Genomic DNA, 26,036 nt, shown 5'->3' on the forward strand with positions numbered 1-26,036 from the left:
GCCATTTTCCTGTACTGTCTCTGCCAAATGTGTCAGGCTGAAAATATTTTATTATTTTAATTTGTATTCATTGATTACTAGTAAGGTCTAACGAGAAGGCATTTCTAAACTCAAGATTTTATGCAAAAACTTTCTAGCTTGATTCTAATGAAACCACTTATGTTTTCTTTTTCTTTTTCTTTTTTTTTTTTTTTTAGATGGACTCACTACCGCAGCCTCAAAATTCTGGGTTCAAGGGATCCCCTGGCCTCAGGCTCCGGAGTAGCTGGGATTACAGGTGTGTGCCACCACGCCCGGCACCGCTTGTGTTTTCACAGGGTGCTGCATGCTGTTTCTTCTGTGTTCAATATCTGTTGTGAAAACACAGGTGGAGCTGGGCATGGTGGCACGCGCCTGTAATCCCAGTTACTCCAAAGCCTGATGTGGGAGGATCCCTTGATGAAAAACTGTCTCAAAATACCCTGAAATAGTACACAGGGTGACATGAAATACAGAGAGAGGGTGGTTTTTTATTCACAACAGTGACTTTTATTCATTTTTGCAGCAGCAGAACATCTGTGACCAAGTGTTATTACCCTAGTGCTCTTTCATTTGATCACTGTCACCATCACTGTGCAGAGGTCCTGGGAGGCAGAAGCCACAGATAAGCAGCAGCTCCGAAGGGCCTCACTTCCCCCATGGGCTATAAGCTTCAGATGTGGCTCAGCCCACAGGGGCCAGGCAGGGGGACGCCATCACTGCTTCAGTCTGCCCTGGTTGGGAGAGGATAGTGCAGGCCTGGGACCTTCCAGTTCTAGGACAGCCTAAGCACCCAACCTGTGGCAAAACTCTGTCACCGGCAGGACTTGAGGGGCTGTGCTTGTTGGGCCTCACACTCAAAACCAATGGGAGAATGGATGCCCAACCTAGAGTTCCCCCTCTCGGGGTCACACCTCATTCATTTCAGACACTGACATAAGCACGCTCCAGTCCACCACCTGAGTCTGTCTGGACTAAGCAGAGAGTTGCATAGGCAGACAAGTGAATGCCCTATCTTTTTACTGAAAACAATAGAAACAAAAACGGCGGTGCACAGTGATTCACAACTGTAATCCCAGAAATATTGGGAGGCTGAAGTGGGTGGATCACCTGAGGTCAGGAGTTTGAGACCAGCCTGACCAACATGATGAAACCCCATCTCTACTAAAAATATAAAAACTAGCCAGGTGTAGTGGCGTGTGCCTGTAGCCCCAGTTACTCGAGAGGCTGAGGCAGGAGAATCGCTTGAACCTGGGAGGCGGAGGTTGCAGTGAGCTGAGATGGCACCACTGCACTCCAGCCTGGCCGACAGAGTAAGAGTGTCTCAAAACAGCAACAACAAAATGACAAAATTTTCCATGGACTGTATATCGCACCCTGTGATCATATATCTCTTTACTATCATAGAAGACATGCTTGTTAGTTTTTATCAAAAATTTGCTACTTAATACCAATGTCAAACAGACATAGTTTAATTGCTTCCATCCAGGTGGGGACACTCATAATTACTATACATTCTGGGCTATCAACAACTCTATCATATACTTTTTAGATTTTGATTTTAATAGAGTTTACAAACATGAAAGGCTTCTCTTGGTGCCCTTTCTGATGAATGTGTAAATAATAATTTTAAAAAAATGCCCTGGCACTGAGCACACAGGGGAACACAGCTCCAAGCTGAGGCTGGACAGATGTGCCTCTCATCCTGATGATGCAAGGTGTGTGCTGCATTCACATCCACTTGCTTCCTGTGAAACCCAGCTTCTAACACACTTTTAGGGAATCTTCCCTGCTCCTCCCCACTCTGCACTAGTAAGATTCCTCCCGTGTGCTCAGTTTTATACTGTATGGGTTTGCCTGTTGGGATACGTTATTTTGAAAACCCACACCTGTAACTGTGATAGATATGGCCACTCTCACCAAAAAGAATGCCAGCATCCCCCAGGGCAAGCCACACACCAAGAAGTGGCGATATGTCACTGCAGCCACTGTGGCTCCTCCAGAGTATGGCCAGGATGGGGAATTTAGGAAACAGGAGGCTAGTTGTTCCTTCAGGGAGTGGCAAATGGGCTGTAATTAGCAAATAAAATCCTAGGCTCTGGGACACAACCCAACTCAAGATTACTGTGAGGCCAAATAGATCCTAAAATGAAAAATACCAGACATCCAGGGCCGACTTGGACTCTCATCACAGACCCACAGTCTTCCACATGCTGCCTTCCACACTCCCTGGTGGTTGGGTGATCGGTCTGGGGAAGAAATTCAACTCTGCATGTAGGGAACAGGGGCCTACGCCATGGCCTCAGCCTGCCCCCACTGCATGCTGCCACAGCTGCGGGAGGTCTGGGCAGCTGGCGGAGGAGCCTCTGCCCTCAGAATCGCAGAGACTAGCACCAGGTACGGGGCTCTGGCCCAGGAGGCAAGGCTCACAGTTCGGAGCCTGAGCGCAAACACTGTTAGGTCCATAATTTTCCAACAGAGCCATGCTGATTCCAGGACAAAGCAGCCAGTCTGTGTGGATGACTGCAGGGAGTGACGCCCACACACTGCCAGGAGGACACGGATGTGTGTGTGTGTGTGTGTGGGCTTCACCCAGCAGTGTTAGGAAGGCCTTCTGACTACTTTCAGTGCTTTCATGCCCACTATTTCCTCAGTTATCTCCAAACGGCCTATCAGAAAAGCAGAGACTAAAACATCAAGAGGGCAGGGAGGGAATGAATGCATAGATCACACCTGTGACCTGTGAGGCCACTGCAGCCTGTGGCCCCAACTCAGGCCGCCTCTCTGGATGCTCCTTCCTGGTCCCCTTTGCTGTGTCCTCCTCCTCTACCTCCACGACAAACACTGGGGTTCCCAGGTGTGTTCCTCGGTTCTCCCTCTCTCTGCTTCCCTAAGACCAAAGGACTGGGTGCTCTCCTCCAGTCTGACGACTTTAAATTCCATTTGTGCCCATGCTGTCCAACATGGCAACGACACATGATGTAGCTACTTAAATTAAAATCGAAATTAAAAATTCAGTCTTCAGTCACATCTGCCACATTTCAGGTGCTCAAGAGCAGGTATGGTTGGTGGTTGCCCTGTGGGCAGTGCAGATACAGAACATTCCCATCATCTCAGGAACCTGCATTAGACAGCATGAATCTCTTCATGGACAATCCCCAGATCTGTTTCCAGCTCTGCTCTCCCATCCAGCTCTGGATCTGCTGCACAATTGCCTGCCTGCCATCACCACCTGCGTATTTCACAGCACCTCAGACTTCACATGATTTAAACATCTTTCCCCCAGAATGTTTAATAATCCTGTCTAGCCTGCTTCACAAATGAAGCACCCCACAGAAAAGTAATTTAAAGATTTTAATACATTCTGTGATGGTTAATTGTATGTGTCAACTTGGATAGGCATGGTACCCAGATATTTGGCCAAATATTATTCTAGATGTTTCTGTGAAGCTTTTTTGTTTGTTTGTTTCAGACAGGGTCTCTGTCATCCAGGCTGGACAGCAGTGGTGCAATCACAGCTTTGCTACAGCCTCAAACTCCAAGCATCAAGTGACTCTCCCACCTCAGCCTCCCGAGTAGCTGGGACCTCAGATGTGTGCCACCAAGCCCAGCTAATTAAAAAAAATTTTTTTTGTAGAAATGGGGGTCTCCCTATGTTGCCTAGGCTGGTCTTAAACTCCTGGGTTCAAGTGATCCTCCTGTCTTGGCCTCCCAAAGTGCTGGGATTACAAGTCTGAGCCCCCGTGCATGGCCCGACAACAGACTTTGGGCAAAGCAAATGACCCCACTTAGAGTGGGTGGGCCTCATCTAATCAGGTGAAAGCCTTAATAGAAAAGGCTAACCTCACCCAAGAAGAGGGAATCCCACCAGCAAATGGCCTTCACATTGGGACTGCAGTATTAGCTCTTCCCTGAGTCTCCAGCCTGCTGGCTTACCCTGCAGATGTTGGACTTGCTAGCTTCTATAATCTCGAGCTAGTTCCTTAGAATAAATCTCTCTCCCTGGCCCCCACCCCTCCACACCCCCACCTACACACACACACAAACACACACACACACACACACACACACACACACTCTCTCTCTCTCTCTCTCTCTCTCTCTCTCTCTTTTGGTTTTGCTTCTCTGGAAAATTCTAACACCTTAAAAAACTAAATTACTTCGCTCAGTTATTGTCATTGCTATGACCCTTCTTTGTACTTTATTTAAATCCTGATGTGGGATAATCGAACAGAGCTTTTAAACATATCTATGCCCTCCCCATCTCAGAAAATGGCCCTTTCAAACTAGACACCAAGGCATCATCTTTGACTCCTTCCTCTCCTCCTCCCCTACAACCAATCTGTCACTAAGTCCAGTCGATTTTGTCTGAGACATATTTTGAATCTTTCTAGGTCTTTCCATCTGCGTTGCTACCATCCTAGTGGTTAGTGGGTGAGGCCAAACCAGAGCTGTGGGGAAGCTCTGCAGCCTCTGCCCCTCGGACTCCCCGGATCAGCCCAGCTACAGGGTCTGCCCCTTGGCTTCCCTGGGTCAGCACAGCCTCTCTGGCCCCACTAACCACATCCAGCCAACCAGCCTTCTTCCACGGCCTGAACAACACCAAGGTGTTCCCCAGCAGCTGCAGCTGCTCCATAGCCCTGGCTCTGCACTGCTGCCTCCTCTACCTTCCAATGCCAATTTCTTTCTTTTTTTTTTTTTTTTTTTTTTTTTTTGAGACGGAGTCTTGCTCTGCTGCCCAGGCTGAAGTGCAGTGGGTGCGATCTTGGCTCACTGCAACCTCTGCCTCCCGGGTTCAATCAATTCTCCTGCCTCAGCCTCCCAAGTAGCTGGGATTACAGGTGCGCACCACCATGCCCAGCTAATTTTTGTATTTTTAGTAGAGACGGGATTTCATCATGTTGGGCAGGCTGCTCTCAAACTCCTGAACTCAGGTGTCCGCCCGCTTCGGGCTCCCAAAGTACTGGGATTACAGGCGTGAGCCACTGTGCCCAGCCCCGACGCCAGTTTTGACATCACTGCTGCAGTCTCCCTGGTCTAAATGCGATCCCCGTCACTCAGTCTCACAGCACTGAGTTTCTCTCCGGGCTCTTTGACCACTTATCCTTGCTCATTTATAATTTCACTTGTTATAAATCTACTCGCTTGCTTATTGTCTGTCTAGCTCATGAGGGCGCAGAACGTCTCTACTGTTTATTGTTTTCTTATGACAGTGCCCAATGCTTGACAAGAAATTCTTGAGTGACCAACAGCAGGACCCAGCACAGCATTTTCCAAAGTATTCTCTGTGGGACATTTTGTAGGAGGTTCTAGGTCAGGGGTTGGCAAACTGCTGACCATGGGCCAAATCTGGCTCATAGCCTGTTTTTGTAAATAAAGTTTTGTTGGCACACAGCCATGCCCATTCATTTACAAAGTGATCAATGGCCTCTTTAGCCCGATGGTAGAGTTGGATAGTTGTGACTGAGACCAACTGACCCACTGAGTCTATTACGTGGCCTTAACAGGGAAAATTTGCCAACCCTTGTTATGGTGATTGTAGTAAAATAAACAAATATAAGTAAAGAGGTTATGTGGATCTGATCTATGTTGGGTTAAACAGTCACACAGATTTCTTAATGTAGGACTTCCTGAAGTCTTTAATGTGTTAACAGGCACCATGCTCTCTGAAAATGTGATACAATATACAGTGTCCCAGACTTATCTGAGCAGGGAATTCTTTTTGTTGGTGTTTGCTGGTTCTTTGGAATAGGCTTTGAAAAATGCTGGCCAAGGTCTTGAAACCATGAAGGTGAGATTCCTCAGAAGGGAAGCTGGGGAAGATTTGCTGAGGATGGGATTCCACGGTGCAGTCACACATTCACAAGTTATTTATACCTGGTATCAATATCCCAACTTCTACTTCAGGCCTGTTAGCCCCTCTCACAGTGGGGTTTCTCAATTAGGAATCCCCCTGCATTTCCTAGAGGATAACCAAGGTGACAGGGCCATGACTTACTTTCTCCTGACTGTTCAGCTCCTGGTAGGGGATGTGGGCAGGCAGGTAGGTGTGGAGCAGAGCACAGAAGGCCAGGCCATCACTCCAGCTGCTGCTGAAATTGGTGATGTCGATGTTCTGCAGGAGAGAAAAGTAGTAATAAACAAATACTATTGCGAACTATGCAGTATCACAGATGAGGGAGACTGGGATAAGATGGGAATCTACCTTTGGATTTTTCAGTAAGGCAACATAAGAATAAACTTCCCAAATTTGCTCAGAGTACATTTTGTTTTGGTATCAGGAATGGCCTGGTGTTGCCCAACTCCATTCACAGAATAGCACTGAGGAAAAGCCTTCAGTGCTCAAAACAGTAGAGGATTTCCGTCCATCTCTCAGGAGAGTCATCAAAGGCTCAAAGGTATCTTATTCTCAAATTAACCCACCTGATTAGTTTTGTACATGCCAGCATTTCCCAGACTCATTTCGTCAAGGAAGAATCACTATCACCATCATCATCATCGCCACCATCATCATCACTACCTTCATAACAATTACCATCATCACTACCTTCATAACCATTACCATTATCACCACCTTCATAACCATTCGCATCATCACTACCATCATCATCACTACCTTCATAACCGTTACCCTCATCACTACCATCATCATCACTACCTTCTTACCATTACCATCATCACCACCTTCATAACCATTACCATCATCATCACCACCATCATCACTACCTTCATAACCATTACCTTCATCACTACCATCATCATCACTACCTTCATAACCATTCCCATCCTTACTACCATCATCACTACCTTCATAACCATTCCCATCATCACTACCACCATCATCACTAACTTCATAACCATTACCATCATCACTACCATCATCATCACCACCTTCATAACCATTACCATCATCATCACTATCATCACCACTATCATCACCACTTTCATAACCATTCCCATCATCACTACCTTCATAACCATTACCATCATTCCCACCACCATCATCACTACCATCATCATCACTACCTTCAATAACCATTACCATCATCACTACCACCATCATGACCACCTTCATAACCATTACCATCATCACTACCATCATCATCACCACCTTTGTAACCATTCCCATCATCCCCACCACCATCATCACTACCTTCATAACCATTACCATCATCACTACCTTCATAACCATCACCATCATCACTACCACCATCATCACTACCTTCATAATCATTACCATCATCCCCACCACCATCACTACCATCATCATCACTACCATCATCACCACCCTCATAACCATTACCATCATCACTACCATCATCATCACCACCTTCGTAACCATTCCCATCATCCCCACCACCATCATCACTACCTTCATAACCATTACCATCATCACTACCACCATCATGACCACCTTCATAACCATTACCATCATCACTACCATCATCATCACTACCTTCATAACCATTCCCATCATCACTACCTTCATAATCATTACCATCATCCCCACCACCATCACTACCATCACTACCACCATCACCATCTCTGTATAATCCCAATTCACAACAAGCAGACCAAGATGAGAAGGTCTTAAAGACCTACAAGGCTGTCTCTGGATTGCTCTTCCTACCACACTCTTCTCCCCATCATTTAGGAGGCTTCTCAGGGGGAAAAGAAAACCCTTCCTGCTCAGCAGCCCCATCGGCACGCCAAACAAGCAGGGAGCATGAGACTGCATGGGAAGAAAGAAGCTCCTCCTTCAGGATGGGTGCAGCTCCCAGCAGCTGCTTGGTGCACAGTGATAAGGAAACTAAAATTCAACTCTAGCCGGGCATGATGGCTCACGCCTGTATTCCCAACACTTTGGAAGGCCGAGGCAAGTGGATCACCTGAGGTCAAGAGTTTGAAACCAGCTTAGTGAAGATGGTTAAACCCCATCTCTACTAAAAATACAAAACTGAGCTGGGGTGGTGGCGGGCACCTGTAATCCCAGCTACTTGGGAGGCTGAGGCAGGTGAATGCCTTGAACCTGGGAAGTGGAGGTTGCAGTGAACTGAGATTGCACCACTGCACTCCAGCCTAGGTAACGCTCTGTCTCAAAAAAACAAACAAATAAACAAAAAAATTCAATTCTAAGTCCCTGCCCATGGCGACGGTGGCTTCTGAAGACTCCTGTGCAGGCCCCTAGGCCAGCTGGGGACTCCAGTACATCCCCACCTCTTAGATCCTCAGTCCTGTCAACCCACCTGCTCACCCCAACAAGGTTTTCTTCCCTGGATCCACAAACTTTGTCCCAAATGAAGCATCAGGTTCCCAAGCCTGCTAAAGCTGGGAGCTCAGGTTGTTTAAGCAGGGGCCTTGCAAGAGACTGCAGAAGCGGGGCATAGCTTGGGCTTGGCTGAGTTTTAGGCCTGCGTTGGGTTTTGGGACAAGAAGAATCGGGCAAGTCTAGGGTTCCTTCCTGCAGTCTCCCCACAGCCACTGAGGAGCTCTTCCTCTTCATGCCCTGTCCTGGGAAATGTGAAGCCAGCAAACTTGGAAAGCTGTGGTGGGTGGGAACACTGACCACTGTTCCTTCCCTCTGCCCAGATGGCCAAATGCAGCCCTACAACAAGTTAACTCTCTGACTGCCCTGGGAAGGTCATTTAGGGTGTTTCTGTCAGAATCAATTTGTAGCTGAAAAGGAGAGGCAGGGTGAAGAGGAATAAGGCACGACATTAAGATGGAATAAGAGAAGGAGGTTTGATGGAACTCTCCTCAAAGTGTGTGTAAAGAGGTTCTGGAGAACATGCATAGGTGGAGATGTATACTAAAATATGGTACCATGTTTCCTGTGAAGTTTCCCTAGGGTTCTGGAAGCAAATAATCTTAGGAAAAAAAAAAAAAAGCCTATAATCTCATTTAGCTTTTTATCTAGAATTTTTGAGGGTTATTTCAACCTAGCCTGACCCTTAGCAATAAGGTTGGTGAAATATCTCATTTGAAACTGAGGTCAAAAGAGATGGTGTCACATGTCACATGTAGGGTTTACCTGAATGACATAGATACAAGGATATACCTGAATGACACAGATACAAGTAATCTGTCCCTGTCTTCCCAGCAAACCTCTTCTCAGTTTCAGTCAGTGTCCAGGATGACCCTGGTGGGCCCCAGAATGTCCCCCAAAAGCACCGGCTTTCAGGAAGACAGTGTGTTCTGGAGTCTGCTTTGCAGTTACATTTCCCCAGCGAGGAGTATTTGGCTGAAAGCAACACACAACCATAATAACGTCTCTTCATCTTGGCTTTCATGACTCAAGCACGACCAACTTTCAGCAGTCGCTAAGCACATACATCAGCATTATGTAAAAGCCTGAGGATGCCTTTTGTTGGGAGGGCCCCATCTTGTAACTTCTGGGGCCACTGGGAAGCTGATCCCGTATGTGGACTTTTGGATTCAAAGTCTCTTTGGGTTCAACAGCTACCTGATGGGAGCTGGACACTGCTTTAGAAATGGGGAATGCTTTGATTTTACACTTTCTGAAGAGGTTTGTAGGTTAGGGAGGCTGAGGTGGGTGGACCACCTGAGGTCAGGAGTTTGAGACCAGCCTGGCCAATGGAGTGAAACCCCATCTCTACTAAAAATACAAAATTAGCTGGGTGTGGTGGCGGGCACCTGTAATCCCAGCTACTCAGGAGGCTGAAGCAGGAGAATTGCTTGAACCTGGGAGGTGGAGGATGCAGTCAGCTGAGACCGTGCCACTGCACTCTAGCTGGGGTGACAGAGACTCTACCTCAAAAAAAAAAAAAAAAAAAAGGGCAGAGGGAAAAAAAACCAGGAAGTGGTGGTGGAGGGTGCCCCATCCAGTTCACTGAAATCATTCAAACCAGATGTTATGGACGTCAAACCCTGGGAAGGTGAAAACAAGGAGGGCCTCTTTCAGAGGATCTGGTTTCTGCTTTCCTCTTGGGAAAGGCAGAGAGCACTGTGGCCCCTGCCAGTACTGAGCTCCCTCTTCCTTCCTCTACCATGCACAGGCTGCCAGAGACCCTATCTCCAGACCCATCTCTTGCAGTGCTGACTTGGAGGACGGAAAGCCAGGCTTTATATCCAGAAAGCCATTTTGATGTTTACACATTATGCTGATCTCAAGGCAACCATGTACACAAGGCAAGCACTTGCTCTGCTGGAAGTGTTCTTTCCCAAGAGCAATGATGACGGATACAAGACTTTTTCCAACAGAAAGGCCACATTTTCAATAGAAAACCAAATGCTCAATGAGTAAGACCAAAGTCCTTTAAGTATGAGTCCCTTGGCTGGGCATGGTGGCTCACGCTGTAAACCCAGCACTTTGGGAGGCCAAGGTAGGCGGATCGCTTGAGCTCAGGAGTTTGAGACCAGACTGGCCAACATGGCGAAATCCCATCTCTACTAAAAACACAAAAATTAGCTGGGTGTGGTGGCACATGCCTGTAGTCCCAGCTACTTGAGAGGTTGAAGCAGGAAGACTGTTTGAGCCCAGGATGCAGAGCTTGCAGTGAGCCAAGATCATGCCATTGCACTCCCGCCTGCGCGAGACAGCAAAACCCTGTCTCACAAAAAAAAAAAAAAAAAGTAGGAGCCCCTTAAATATGAAGCTCAAAAAAATGGTGGGCTGGGAAGGGCAGTGGCATTTGCTGAGTGCCTGTAATGGGCCTGTCACTGTGCATTTTCTCATGTACAGCCATGCACAGTGACTAGTATTATACCCATTTTACAGATAAGAAAGCCAGAGCAAAAAGAAAGATTTCTAGTGCCAGTCAGGGCCAGAACACCAGATCCATTTGCCTCTGAAGCACATGTCCCATTTGCTGTGGACACTGCCATTGGAGAAGGGTGAGCAGAGGAGAGGACACCAGGCAGGATGGCCGCGGCATGGATGTCAGCACTGTTGGCAGCGCTGAAAGCAGACCCTGCTGAAAGAGGCCTGCAGCTTGCTCAATCCGTCTTCGACAAGAGTGAAAAGAAAGGCTGAGGGTGGGAGAGGGCAGATTCTAGAGGAGTGAGCGCTAAAACTTTGGTTCCTTCTTGTCAGTTAAAGAAACTAGAACCCCATTTTCTGAGCCCAGGTCAGGCCCACCAGGAACCGGCTCTGCGGTGGATGGCATTGCTCTCTGCACTGGTGAATGCTACCACCCCAGGGAACTTGTGCATCCAAACGGGCCAGGTTCTCCTTCTCACCCTTCCTCCCTCCCTTCCCAAATTCACTTTAACACTTGCTAAATCTTTCTTTTCCCAAATCATGAGAATTTTTTATACACACTTAACATCTTCTATCATTGCTGATACAAAACAGCGTTTTTCTTCATCTGCAAAATCTTCAGAAGCATTTGAGAGGTCAGATGGATCCGAAAGCTCAACAATACCACCATCTCCCACAACCAAAAAGGCGCCTATATGCTAGCTAACACTGTCAAGAATAGTTTTTTGGGCTCAGAGTGGTGGCCCAGCACTTTGGGAGGCCAAAGTAGAGAGATCACTTGAGGTTAGGAGTTCGAGACCAGCCTGGCCAACATGGTGAAACCTCTTATCTACCAAAAAAAATTAAAAAATTAGCCGGGAATGGTGGTGTGTGCCTGTAATCCCAGCTACTCGGGAGGCTGAGGGGGGAGATTTGCTTGAACTCAGGAGGTAGAGGTTGCAGTGAGCAGAGATCATGCCACAGCACTCCAGCCAGGGCAACAGAGTGAGACCCTGTCCCAAAAAAATAAACATAAAATAAATAAAAATAAAAATCAGGCAAGTGTGATGGTGCATGTCTGTAGTTGCAGCTACTTGGGAAGCTGAGGTGGGAGAATCACTGGAGCCCAGGAATTCAAGGTGGCAGTGAGCCATGATCACACCAGCCTGGGGGACATAGTGAGACTCTCTTGAAAACAAAAAAAGTTATTTGTTTGTTTTCCTTGCGCAGGGAACCTGCCAGTCTTCTCTGTATCATCCCCATTTTGGTATGTATGCTGCCAAAGTGAGCACTGGTTCTTGATCTGTAACTATAAATGGGTCATAGGTTGAGACTAAAGTCTGGCAAGATCAAAGCCATGGTTGAAAAACCAAACAAAATGACTAAAACCCGCAGGAGAGCTCTGAGAGCCCAGTGCCTTAGGACAGACTGTACTGGTGGCCGTGCTGGGGGCTCGGCCATATTTGAATGCAGACTCTGGCACTGCAGCAGTGAGACCACACAGAAACGACAAAGGAAAAAGGAGGACGTGTACTACCTTAAAAAATCATTATTACAAAAAGTCCAAGTCTAGTCAGGTAGACAAGCCCAAGCCTATGGTCAGGAAACACTCTTCCTTCCTATAAACAAGGTTTCCCTGCCTCAGACTTTTTATTGCTGACATTGGCAGAGGTGGAGGCCACCCAACTATGGTTTGCGACATAACACTCGCTCCAAGAACGTTATACCCCTAAAGACATTCCCTTTCATCTCAGAGTGCAACACTCCCAACCGAGTCCCCTAGTTGCCATCTGAAATCATCTCTAATTCTAGCTGAGCATCAGGAGTGCCAGCAACTCCCAGTTCAGTGCAGCTGAGGGACAATTCAAAGCCGTGTGCACTGTCATCCACAATGGTTCAACTAATTTACATTCCCACCAGCAGTATAAAAGTGTTCCTTTTTTGGCCTGGCACAGTAGCTCATGCCTGTAATCCCAGCACTTTTAGGGAGGCCTAGGTGGATGGATCACATGAGGCCAGGAGTTTGAGACCAGCCTGGCCAACATGGTGAAACCCCATCTCTACTAAAAATACAAAAAATTAGCCGCACATGGTGGTGTGCATCTGTAGTCCCAGCTGCTTGGGAGGCTGAGGCAGGAGAATCACTTGAATCCGAGAGGCGGAGGTTGCAGTGAGCTGAGACGGTGCCCCTGCACTCCAGCCTGGACATCAGAGCAAGACTCCATCTGATATGGTCTGGCTGTGTCCCCACCCAAATCTCAACTTTAATTGTATTTCCCAGAATTCCCAAGTATTGTGGGAGGGACCCAGGGGGAGGTAACTGAATCATGGGGGTCAGTCTTTCTTGTGCTATTCTCGTGATAGTGAATAAGTCTCACAAGATCTCATGAGTTTCTCAGGGGTTTCCATTTTTGCTTCTTTCCTCTTTTTCTCTTGCTGCCACCACCATGTAAGAAGTGCCTTTCGGCCGGGCACAGTGGCTCATGCCTGTAATCCCAGCACTTTGGGAGGTTGAGGCGGGTGGATCACGAGGTCAGGAGTTCAAGACCAGCCTGGCCAAGATGGTGAAACCCCGTTTCTACTAAAAATATAAAACTTAGCTGGGCATGGTGGCAGGTGCCTGTAATCCCAGCTACTGAGGAGGCCGAGGCAGGAGAATCGCTTGAACCCAGGGGGCAGAGGGTGCAGTGAGCTGAGATGACACCACTGCACTCCAGCCTGGGCAACAGAGTGAGACTCCGTCTCAAAAAAAAGAAAGAAAGAAGTGCCTTTCGCCTCCTGCCATGATTCTGAGGCCTCCCCAGCAATGTGGAACTGTAAATCCAATTAATCTTCTTTTTCTTCCCAGTCTCAGGTATGTCTTTATCAACAGCATGAAAATGGACTAATATACTATCTCAAAAAAAAAAAAAAAAAACTGTTCATTTTTCTCTATAACCTTGCCAGCATCTGTTGTTTCTTGACTTTTTAATAATTGCCATTCTGGCTGGTGTGAGATGGTATCTCACTGTGGTTTTGCTTTGCATTTATTTCTCTAATGATCAGTGATGTTGAGGTTTTTTTCATGTTTGTTGGCTACATAAATGTCTTTTTCTGAGAAGTGTCTGTTCATGTCCTTTGCCCACTTTTTAATGGGGATGTTGTTTTTTTCTCGTAAATTTGTGTAAGTTCCTTGTAGTCCTCGAAGATCTAGAAGAAAAACAATTTGACCCAGCAATCCTATCAGTGGGTATATACCCAAAGGAATATAAATCCTTCTGTCATAAAGATACATGCACATGTTATGTCCACTGCAGCACCATTCACAATAGCAAGGCAAGGAACCAACCCAAATTCCCATCAGTGATAGACTGAATAAAGAAAATGTGGTACATATACACCATACTATGCAGCCACAAAAAAACAAGATCCTGTCCTTTGCAGGGACATGGATGGAGCTGGAAGCCCCTTTCCTCAGCAAACTAGTGCAGAAAACAGAAAACCAAACAAAGTATGTTCTCACTTCTAAGTGGAAGGTGAACAATGAGAATACATGGACACTTGGAGGGAAACAACACACACTGAGGCCTGTTGGGGGTGGGGGAGGGAGAGCATCAGGAAGAATCACCAATGTATGCTGAGCTTAATACCTAGGTGATGGATTGATCTGTGCAGCAAACCACCATGGCACACCTATGTACCAAACCTGCACATCCTGCACATGTACCCTGAAACTTTAAAATAAAAGTTGATTTTAAAAAAAACTATAATAATTAAATTTCTCAGAAATAAAACGAAAAAAAAAAGCTGTGTGCACTTAGGAAACCTCAGAGGTAAGGCCAAGCAGCAACCTGTAGAGCCCTGTGCATCTCAGAGGCTGCTCCGCTGCTGTTCTTAAGACAAAAGTGACTTCCTTTCCAGTCACTGGAGTGTGCTTTCGTGAGCTCTAAGGTGTATTTTCAGGAACGAGGGGGTCAATATCAGTGTGGCACAGCTGGTATCATTCACACTTTCCACATGGATGGAAGATGACTTGCAGAAAAGGGATGAATTGAGTTATGCTTCATCAGAGCTCTCAGTTCATTCTGGAAAAGCCATGTCACTTAAATTACTGTTCCCTTACAGACCACGTACAGAGGCTATGAGCTACGCGGTGTGCTGCACCCTCATCAGCAGAGCCCGGGGGAGGCAGGGAAGGCTGAGGACAGCAGCTGATGGCCTAATGGAGTGGAAGAGGGTCAGTCCTCCAGGAGCCAGGACTTCCTTGGGGCTAGCACAGTCTCCAGGAGCTCTTGCAGCCTGGGACCTGGGGGCCAGTTCGTGGGAGTTGGAGGGAAGAGGCAGGCAGCAGTGATGGGATCATGCCATCATTCACCAGTCTCTTGGGGGTTGGTTTCCTGGACTAGAAAAGCGTCCAGCCCTGGGCAGCCAGGAGCTAGGCAGGGTCTGTGGGTCCCAGGTAGGTGGGTTAAGATCCAGTCCCACTGCAGTGACCAGAGAGGTCAAGGAAGCTATGGCAGCAAGGGACTCATGTGGGCAGGGCCAATGTACCGGGTACCAGGCAGAAAAACAGCAGTTTGTTGGGCACAGGTGGCTGGGCAAGTCCTGGGCACCCCAGGGAGCAAGCTGAGAGCTCGCTCCAGGACCTGCCCCTGGATGGAGGTGAAAAGTCTCATTTTTGGTGAAGGGATGACTAGAGCTGGTTCAGGCCTTAGAGTAGAGGGAGGTGAAATCTGGCTGAGCTGCTGGGCAACAGTCCTCAATGCTCACAGAAGAAGCCAAACCTAAGAAGACAGACAGACCACCCTGAGGATGTAATATGGTAAGGACTTTTCCCAAAGACCACTTATCTGAGACTCAGGGGTTCATCAAAAGAACAAAGAGAAGAAAATGAAAAACAGCCAAGCAGGCATTCTATAGGCTGTATCTTCAGGTATTTTCTTTGATATTAATCCCTGAATAAAATGGACTAGGATCATCAATGCCCTTGAGTAGAAGCTGGTAACCAGGGGAACATGAAGAGGATTCTAGGGGGCTGAATGCTTGCTTTCTAGACCTGGGTCACTTCGTGAACATCTCCATGCACATATGTAAGTTATACCTCAATTAAAAAGGAGGTCATGTGTGATGACTCACAAATCCCAGCACTTTGGGAGGCTGAGGCAGGAGCTGCTTGAGCCCAGGAGTTCAAGACTAGCCTGGGCAACATGGCGTGAACCTGTCTCTACAAAAAATGTGAACAATTAGCCAGGCATGATCGTGCACACCTATAATCCCAGCTACTGGGAAGGCTGAGGCATGAGAATCACTTGAGCCTGGGGAGGTTGGGGCTGCAGTGAGCCATGATCAAATCACTTCACTCCAGCCTGGGTGGTAGAGCGAGACCCTAACAAAAAAAAAAAAAAAAAAAAAAGAAGGAAGGAAGAAAGGGAGGGAAGGGGAGAAGGAGGGAAGGAGGGAGGGCAGGAGGGCAGGGAGGGAGGAAGGAAACAAGGAGGGAAGGACCTTGATTGTCTTAAGGGGCTAGAGTGTGGTGTCCACTCTGAACACTAACATTTGGAATTTATGTACAAGATTTTTGGGAAGGAAAAAGTAGAGCAAAAACAGAAAGAAACTCGCTGATTACTTTTACCCAGGGAAATGCTAGTTACTAATAGAAAATTAATTTTTCCTAGGATATAAGTACCTTAGAGATATTTCTGAGTGGAATATGGAACTTTTTGATGAAAGTCTTAGATGTTTAATAAAAGGGTAACAGTCCAACCATCTCCAAAATTGGTTAGGTCTCCAGGACAGTTTAGGAAAAAAAAAATTGTAAGATACAGAATTTTGTCCACCTCAATGGAACAAAAGTCATTTGAGAAAAATGATGATATTGAATTGCACACGGGAAGGTAAAATCCTAATTTTAGTGCATATCCATGAATATCTTCCCAGAGTGTTGAGGTTGTACTAAAGTTCCAGAGGGGGGAATGTAGAGACAACACTCATGAATAACGCAGCAGGACAGGGCAAAGCAAAACCGCACAGCCCATGGCATTTGCTTCTTGAAGATGTTTCGCTTGCCTTGGTTGCCTGGTTACTTGCCTTACCTTGGTTATTAACATTTGGTAAAGACATCAATCACTGGGGGGAGAAGCTGCAGGGCACACACTGAATTGTGTACTGTGCTAAATTCAACCGAGGACACTGCTGGATTCTGTGGCTGCATTCCCAGTACTTCTTCACCTTCACCAAGGACCTCTAGTTGCCTCCATGAGGTGTCTATGAACGAACTGACTCTGTGTACACTAAGTCCAAAAGTCAAAAAGAAAAAAAGAAAAGCTTCTTGGGAAAAAGGCAGGAGACTGATTAGAAAATGCTGTACGTTCATTCTTGCAGGAACCAGCTGTCTCAGGCTCATGATGATCTAAACAGCCTCACTTTGTCCCTGAATCTCTCTGCGGTTTTCCCAATCAGTTTTTATTATCACAGCTGTGGAATCAGATTGAGTTTTTACTATGGGGAAAGTGTAACAATTTACAGATCACAGAGGATAAAAGCAGCTCACTCCTCACTGGAGCTCAGCATGTGCAGTAAGAGCCCAGGGAGCACCACACTTACTTTGAAAGTCTGGTGAGAGAGAATACAAAGCAAATGCACACATAAGATTTCATGTGAAATCTCAGCAAATGCAGCCTGTGCTCCTTCCCTGCTGTGCATTCAGTGTTCGGTCCTTACCCGGGACAAGTGTACACACACATCCAATTTTAGTGCATCTGTTCTGATCTCAGACTATCTGGTAAACCTCGAGTGGCCTCATCCTGCACACAGAGAGCACAACCCTTGGCCATGGACTCGTGGAGACCTGCACATAGACTCCTGGGGCCCCTCTCTTCATAGCGTCCTCCTTTCTGATGCCCCATTCCATAAAATGGGCGGCTTCAGCTGCCCTCTCTGATCACCGCCTCCTCAGCCAGTGAGGCTGCTGTGCTGCACTCAGAGGCCAGCTCCCTGCACTGGGAGGTGGATTTATTCCCAGGCAGAGAGCTGGTGGGCTGGCCATCCATCACTGCAGGAGTTTCCCTTCTCTCAGGGATTAGTCCCATCTGCTTGTTTCCTAGAGATGAGGTCCAAATAGCTAAGCTTGAAAACCAAAATTACAACATTAAAAGAAAATATAAAAGAATAGGCTTATAATCCTGGGGAAAGAAAGCCATTTAAGGCACAAAATGCAAAAGCATAAAGGAAAGGATTGAGAAATCTGACTAAAAAAAAGTTTCTGTGTGACAAAATTAAAACCGATATATGTATAGCAAATGACTAATGTAACCAGTAAGAAAGAGGACAGACATGGTAGCTCATGTCTATAATCCTAGCACTTTGAGAGGCTGAGGCAAGTGGATTGCTCAAGGCCAGGAGTTTGAGAACAGCCTGGGAAACATGGTGAAACCTCATCTCTACCAAAAAATACAAAAATTAGCCAAATGTGGTGGCGTGCACCTGTAGTCCTAGCTACTTGGGAGGCTGAGGTGGGAGGACTGCTTGAGCCCAGGAAGCAGAGGTTGAGGTGAGCCAACATCGTGTCACTGCACTCTAGCCAGGGTGACAGAGCAAGACTTTGTCTCAAAAAAAAGACAAATAACTCAAGTAAAAATTAGCAGAGAATGAATCTGTAACGTATTGAAGAGGAAATAAAAATAGTCTGAAATGTATGAAAGGTTGCTCAGTCTCACCAGAAAATAAAAATGGTAAAACATCATTTTCACTCCTCAAACTGGCAAAAATTAAAGACTCTTAATTCATAAGGTTAATGAAGATGTTACTGTAATCTACTGTGTTTCGCGGTGGTTTGCTCTACAGCTACAGACAATCAGAACACCTGACATGACTTCTTTTATATTTGCTGCAAAGGGTGAGCCACATCTCTGTGGCAGCGAAAAGCTACCTTTTGTCCCTCAAGCAAATAACTCTGGGATTCCTTGGAACACCTTTCCATTCCCGCTCCTGTTCATATTATTGCTTTAATCGTTTTTGTTTGTTTTTCTGAGACAGGATCTGGTTCTGTTGCCCAGGTTGGAGTACAGTGGTGTGATCAGGGCTCACTGTAGCCTCAATCTCCTGTGCTCAAGTGATCCTCCCACCTCAGCCTCCCGAGTAGCTGGGACTACAGGTGAAAGCCACCAAGCCTGGCTAATTTTTTTTTTTCATCTTTTCTTAGAGATGGGGTCTCACTATGTTGCCCAGGCTGGTCTTGAACTCCTGAGGTCAAGCAATCCTCCTGCCTCGGCCTCTGAAAGTGCTGAGATTACAGGCGTGAGCCACTGCACACACCCAGCCAATCATTCATTTTTCTACTTTAGATTTTATATGGCTCATTATCTCCCAGATCAAATCTGACAACTTCTGCTTATCTTTTAAGATTAAAAAAAATGCAGACCTCCTCAACCCACTCAATTCAATGTCATTACTACTCTGAAACATGCGCTGCAGGGGCCCTGCTCATGGCTGTTTCTACTGTGTCTTTGCTTCTGCAACGCTAGGGTGGGCGGAATGACGTGTGAAGGGGGCCTCCTCTGCCGCGGCTTCACAGCACCTTTCCAGTCAGGCAGCGCAACTCACTTTCACCAGCACTCTTTCTCCAAACTTGCTTGGCTCTTCTTATTTGCTTATTCTTCCAGGTGAATTTTTAATTATTTTGTTAAGTTCAAGAATAAAGAAAGTCTGTTGGGACTTTAATTGGAACCGCATTAAATTTAGAGATTAATTTGGAGTAATTTGCTTTTTAAACGTTCCTCTCACTCTTGTATCCACACTGAAGGCACTGAGGGTTTGAGACTGGCAAAGTGTAGACAGCGGCCACGGTGAGCTGGTCCAGGAAGCAGCGCCCTTCCCTTTACTCCTCTGTGGGCAAGAGCCTTCCCATGGCATGAGAACAGCTCTGTGCCAGAGATGTTAAGGTAGATGCTGCACAGTCTCTCCCTGGAGACAGAATCACAGAAGATACACATCTCAGGAGTGGCTGGGGCCCTGTCTTTCTTGCTTCCTCCATTTTCACTGGACACTCAGGAGTCCCCACCCACAGCATTTCCTTCCCGAGGTTCCCTGGCTTTGGCATCGTGACACAGGGTCTGGTTGCCTTGCAAGCACAGGCCTGCAGCCGACACCTCCTGCCCCCTGGCTGGGTCTACTTCCTCCAGCCCACCAGCAGCTCCACTGGCAGCGCTAGCCTCATACAGTGCCCGAAGGCAGGCGAAGCCCCCCGGCTCAGCAGGAGCCTCCCAGTTCTTCCTCGGCGTCCTGGGAGCAGGTCATCTCTGTGCCCTCAGCTCGGATCTCAGATGATTCCCTGCCATCTTCTGTCCCCAGAACCATGCCCAAGCCTCTGGGGAAACACTTTCCTGGAATTTTCTTCCCCTCCTTTCCTCTTCTGCCTTTTGTTAAGTTGGCTACCTCATTTTCATTAATTCCACTCTTCCTCCTTGCTTGCTGCTTCTAAAAAAGTTCATGGTTATGCACAGCTCTGCTGGCTCCTCTCCTCCTGGAGTCACCCAGGCTCAATGGACTGGCAGCCCCCTGAAGCCCCATCCTGCTCCTTGCTGAGTGTTTACCTGTGTCCAGCAGCTCCCTCAAGGAAATGCTGGAGAAATCTTCTCATGAGCCACCTACACGACTCACCAGCTGTACAGCCCTCGGGGCTGGGAGTAGAGTCCACACAAACATTTCCAAAGCCATCCATGCGTGAGGAGCTGAGGAGTACACCCACAGGGAAGCGTGGTCCTACCGTGGTTCACCCATGCTGTGGTGCAGGCAGGCAGGACAGCCTGAGCCTGGGGTGTGCAGGAGGCAGGATGAACTCTGGGGCTTCAGGAAAGGGCGAGCCACTACAAGACTCATGGAGTTCTGGGAGCCCAGGAGACAAAAGTCTGGTTCTTTCTTTCTTTTATAGTAAGTCCTCACTTAATGTTGTTGAGAGGTTCTTGGACACTGTAACATTAAGTGAAATGGTGATACACTGTATGACAAAACCAGTTTCATCATAGGCTAACTGATATGAGCCAGAGTTGAGTTCCCATGGCTTATGGCTTATGGCACGTGGTTTCACCCAAAGCTGCCATTTCCAGGAACCTACCCGCCACGCTAAGAACTGAGCTGACATCAGATTGAATGAAGCCCCTGGCAAACCAGAATGTCCACTGCTCTAAAGAGGAACAAACCAAACCAAACTGTGACCAGCTCCTCCCTCCTCGCACTAAAGCAGCTGAGTGTGATTTCAGGAAGGTGACTCGACTTTTCTGCCTTAAATTTTCTCGTCTCTCAAATGAAGTGGCTAGATTAAATTAGTGGTTCTGAAATAAACAGTTATGAAACCCGTTTTTCCAATGATGTATCTGCAGAAGCTTTTTTAAAAGTACGGTTTGCAAACCACAAAATCCGATTATCTTTTCTTTAACATCCGTCTGTCTATATTCTACCTTGCATTGCCCCACATGACAGTCACCAGCCACATGCGGCTGTTTAAATTAGTTAAAATTAAATAAAATGAAAATTCCACTACTCAGTCACATCAGGCATCTTTTAAGTGCTCAGCAGCCACCTGTGGCTACAGGGTTGACCAGCACAGATCTAGAACATTCCCGTCATCACAGAAGGTTCTACAGGACAGCGCTGCCCTGCACTTACCCAAACATGCATGTGTATTTCTCTCTTTTATGCAGATGGTGGCATGTTCTGCACCTTTACCAAGAGATACAGAGCTAGATCCTTCATGACATCTGGAGGAAGAGTTTCAGTGTAGAGACCAAGGGACTGGATGCTGGGCCCAACAGCAGGAGTTCAGTCCCAGCTCTGTCCCTTACTACAGTGTGACTCTGAGCAGTCATGGAGCCTCTTGCTGCCTTAGTTTTGTATTTGTAAAATTGATATAAAATGCCTAACTCATGGGACTGTGGTCAAGATTAGATGCGCTTAGACAATGTCAGTCATGTGGTAAATATTTCGTCACTGCTAGCTTTACTTCCATCACCATTTGCTACTTCATTCTCTGACGACACATGCAGATCCATCACATGGATGCAGACAGCAGCCCGTTTAGGTTGTTTCTAGTTTTCTGTTATCACAAACACTACTGCAATAATTATCCTGCCACACACCTCTCTGCACACAGGTGGAATCCATTTTGATGGATTCTGCCAAATTGCCCTCAGAGAGGTTCTTCTACCTTAGACTCTGCCTCCCAACGACACACATGTGACTATGCCCCTCCACCACACAGTATGGGCCCTTTGGTGATGGGCTGATTTCGCTCAGTGCAGCATCCTCAGACCCAACTTTGTTGCAGCGTGTGTCAGCCACTCTGCATCTGCATCCATCTGTCTACCTTCTCCTCTCCATACCCCAACTCCCATCTTGGTTCAGGAGTTGTGGTCTTCCTCGTGTCTTCCAGAACCACAGCTCTGGCTGGGAAACCACCTGTCACCATGGTTTTAAAACCCTTTCTGACTCTGTAGTCAGCAGAATTAGAACCGTACTAAGAAAATAATATGCAATAACTGAAGAATTAACTCTCAGGAATTTTGTTCCAAGATCAAGTTAGGATTACACAAGAAAAGTAACCTTCAAGGCCAGGCGCAGTGGCTCACACCTGTAATCCCAACATTTTGGGAGGCCGAGGCAGGCAGATCGGGAGTTCGAGATCAGCCTGACCAACATGGAGAAACCCCGTCTCTACCAAAAATACAAAATTACCCAGGCATGGTGGTGCATGCCTGTAATCCCAGCTACTTGGGAGGCTGAGGCACAAGAATCGCTTGAACCTGGGTGGCAGAGGTTGCAGTGAGCTGAGATCATGCCATTGCCCTCCAGCCTTGGCAACAAGAGAGAAACTCCATCAAAGAAAAAGAGAAAGAAAGAAAAGAAAGAATATGACTTCTTACCATGAGTTAGCCAAGGGGAGGGAAAGGGAAGGGGAAGGGAAGGGGAAGGGAAGGGAAGGGAAGGGAGGTAATCTTCAACCCCATTAACCTCCTACCCTCAGAAAGACTGAATTCAGCCTGTGAAATCATAAGTGTCTTGCCATGAAATTACTTCTTTTTCCCAAATGAACATTTCATGAGTAAGAGAATGGAAAAAATGCTCAGTGCAGATTCACCTGGGACTGTGATTACCTAAACAGACTCACATACTGTCCTGGGGGATGGAGAGGGAACAGCAGCAAAAACCAAGGCCTCCTTTTTCTGAATGGTGACAAGATGATGGCTTTGGTGATGGGCAGTGTTATGCTGCAGCAGCAGCTGCTGGCATACTTGACCTATGGAGGCCCTCAGCTGGGGACAGACGGCCCATGGGAGGAAAGAAGACAAAGGGACTTAAATCACCCTCAGTTCCCAGGAGGAGGACACATTCTGACAACATTTTATTTTGAAAATCCTGTTTTTCCTTCCTGAAGCTGGCAAGACATCTAACATTTATATATAATTTTTTTAAAGTGTAAATTGGCAATTTTGATGCAGATGCTTCCGTCAAATAACCTGGGAAAGTCAGAAGACGAGGCTAACTCATGGTAAGAACCTTTAAAAAACAAAAAGAGAGAGAGAGAGACAGGGTCTCACTCTGTCACCCAGGCTGGAATGCAGTGGTGCAGTCATAGCTCACTGCAGCCTCAAACTTCCAGTGGATCACTTCCACTTCAAGTGATCTTCCTGCGTCAACCTCCCAAAGTGTTGAGATTACAGGTGTGAGCTACTGTGCCCAGCCAAGAACCTTTAACCAGATTAATAAGCTCACCTTATTAGTTCCCTCACTTTCTCCTGCATGTTGTAGGAATTTGGCAGGTCAGAAGAGGCAGGACGTGGGCCCTTAGCCTGCAGGGTGGCTGAGTTTCTGGTCTTCCCAGGTGCACCTCTCAGTCCCCAGCCCACCACAACCAAGGGCGCTAGCCTCTGCTCTCTCTCCGCCTAAGCCTCTGCTCCTATCCTCTGCCTCTGTTACCTTCTTGCTTCTAATTCTCCGACATGGACCTGGATGACTTACAGAAGCCTGGAGCCCAAACTGCTGGCAACCAAAACACTCTCTTTTTTTCCTTAAGGACATGGAGGATCTAATCTTCCCGTTTTTCAGGTAGGTGTGGTGAGGGTGGGGAGGGGAGCTATGTTCCATACCTCTGAGAAAAGGGAGGACAAATAAAACAGCTAAGTACTCCCATTAAAAAAAACCGGTCTTTACACACAGGTCAGGAATATGGGTCTAACTTCCCTGGCTACAGAGTCGGTAAGGGTTTTCAAGCCATGGTGGCAGGCGGTCTCTTGGCTGTGGTTCTGGAAGACACAAGGAAAATCACATCTCCTGACCCAAGATGGGGCAGGGGCTATGGACAGGAGAAGGTGGACAGATGGATGCAGAAGCAGCGTGACTGACACACGCCACAACACAAATGGGTCTCAGGACGTTGTGCTGAGTGAAATCAGCCCCTCACTAAAGGGCACATGCTGTGTGAGTCCACGTCTACGAGGTGGCCAGAATGGGTGAATTCAGAGACAAAGCAGAACAGTGGTTAGGGGCTGAGGGTGGGAAATAGGGAGTCCCCTACCCAGTGTTTAAAGCATACAGAGCTCAGTTTGGGATGATGAAAACATTTTGGAAATAGAAAGTAGTGATGGCCGCACAACCATGTGAACGTGCTTCATGCCCCTGAACTGTACACTTAAAATAGTTAAAATGATAAATTTCATGTTATGTGTATTTTACAATAAAAAAGAAAAAAAGAAAAACCAGATCAAGAACAACAAGGCTAAAGGGACAGACAACGCCCCCTCTTCCCCAAAGCACCAATAAAAGGAGCTAAGTGAACTTCATTTGGCAAAACGGATCCTCCCTGTGAAATCACACATACTTTCATTTAGCAGCATCATTTAAAAAAAAAGTTTAAAAAGTACTTTAAGCATACGCCCTACTTCGCAAATTGGTAAGCAATCTTGCCCAATTAGGACGGACAGTTTCCAGTTATCCCTTTAAATGGCTTCTAAGGAGTTCTGCTTGGTCACGTGCTTGTTTCTGTCCAGGGGCACCCTGGTGCTGCGAGGCTCAGTTGTGCCGAAGCATCAGCCCACAGGTCCAGGCACGTCCCCACACGTGCTGGTGACTAGGCATCAGATGCCACGAGACACTGGTCTGGATCCCTGAGAGCCACCTTTTCCCTCTCTGTCCACCTTGCTTTCTCACCACCCTCACACTTGTAGGCTGCTATCTGAGCCCGACTCCTCCAGCTCACAGTGCTCCAGATCTGCTGCAGGTCTTTGGAGTCCTTCTTGCTCCCAGGTATGGCCCTGACTTTGGGAAGCTCCCCTGGTGACAGGGCCAGTGGACTCGGCCCTTGCCCACTGCGCTTCGTCCATTCTACCCCAGAGAGCAGCCCTGGCAAGAGCACCTGGGCCTAGGCCCTGCCTCCAATTCTGACTTTTGACCCCAAAGGGGCCGATGGGGCTGTTTTTCACTAATGCAGCTGGCTCTGTAGCTCTACATTTTTAAAAATGTGTTGGATTGGAAAAGACCTATGATTCTGCTTCAGTTTAATAAAAACAGACTCTAGCTTTAAACTTTATGATTATTCCACTGTGATGACCCCTCAGAGTCTCAGGCCAGGGTTTTCCCACCTCTTCAACTCACACACCTTACCACACTGCTAGGTGCCTGGGAATTAGTAAGAAGGAAGCCAGCAAGAGAAGTCTACTAAATTTAAAGTGAGATAGAGGAAGGAGGTAAAACACATACAGCCACAAGAAAATGTGAACAGGCTAAGCTGCCCTGTTAGAGGAATTTTCAGATTACATGTAAAGCCAAACTATTTATGAGACATAACCCTGAAACAAGCAACTAAGAGAGGCTGAAAATAAAGGAGCTGGGCAAAGTGGCTCCATACTTGTAATCCCAGCTAACTGTGGAGACTAATGTGGGAGGATCTCTTGAGCCCAGGAGTTCAAAACCAGCCTGGCTAACATAACAAGACCCTGTCTCTAAAAAATTTTTTAAAAGAATTAGCCAGGTGTGGTGTCATGTACCTGTAGACCCAGCTACTTAGGAGGCTAAGAAAAGAGGATCACTTGAGCCCAGGAGGTGGAGGCTGCAGTGACCTATGATTGTGCCACTACACTCCAGCCTGGGCAACAGAGCAAGACTCCATCTCTGGGGGAAAAAAAAAAGAAGAAAAGAGAGAAAGTATAAAGATATATTGTGCAAATAACATAAATGCAAAACATAAAATGCACAGAAAACATAAATGGAATAGCAATATTGGTATATAAAATGTAAACTTCTAGATCAGATCAAAAGGATTAACTGAAGTAAAAGGTAAAAACCACCAAGA

At 46.9% G+C, this 26,036-nt stretch overlaps 1 protein-coding gene and 1 pseudogene across 4 annotated transcripts in view; both read right to left on the reverse strand.

Moving 5' to 3' along the window:
- SPECC1 (sperm antigen with calponin homology and coiled-coil domains 1) overlaps positions 1-26,036 on the reverse strand; it is a 318,611-nt gene that overhangs the window by 11,713 nt on the left and 280,862 nt on the right. For all 4 annotated transcript variants that reach the window (XM_025361227.1, XM_025361226.1, XM_025361225.1 and 1 more), the window contains one exon: positions 6,017-6,133. In XM_025361227.1, the coding sequence (XP_025217012.1) occupies positions 6,017-6,133 (117 nt within the window). The remainder of the gene's footprint in view (positions 1-6,016; positions 6,134-26,036) is intronic.
- LOC112610439 lies at positions 11,909-12,009 on the reverse strand (annotated as a pseudogene).

The sequence above is a fragment of the Theropithecus gelada genome, chromosome 16, assembly GCF_003255815.1.
Source record: "Theropithecus gelada isolate Dixy chromosome 16, Tgel_1.0, whole genome shotgun sequence".
NCBI lineage: Eukaryota > Metazoa > Chordata > Mammalia > Primates > Cercopithecidae > Theropithecus > Theropithecus gelada.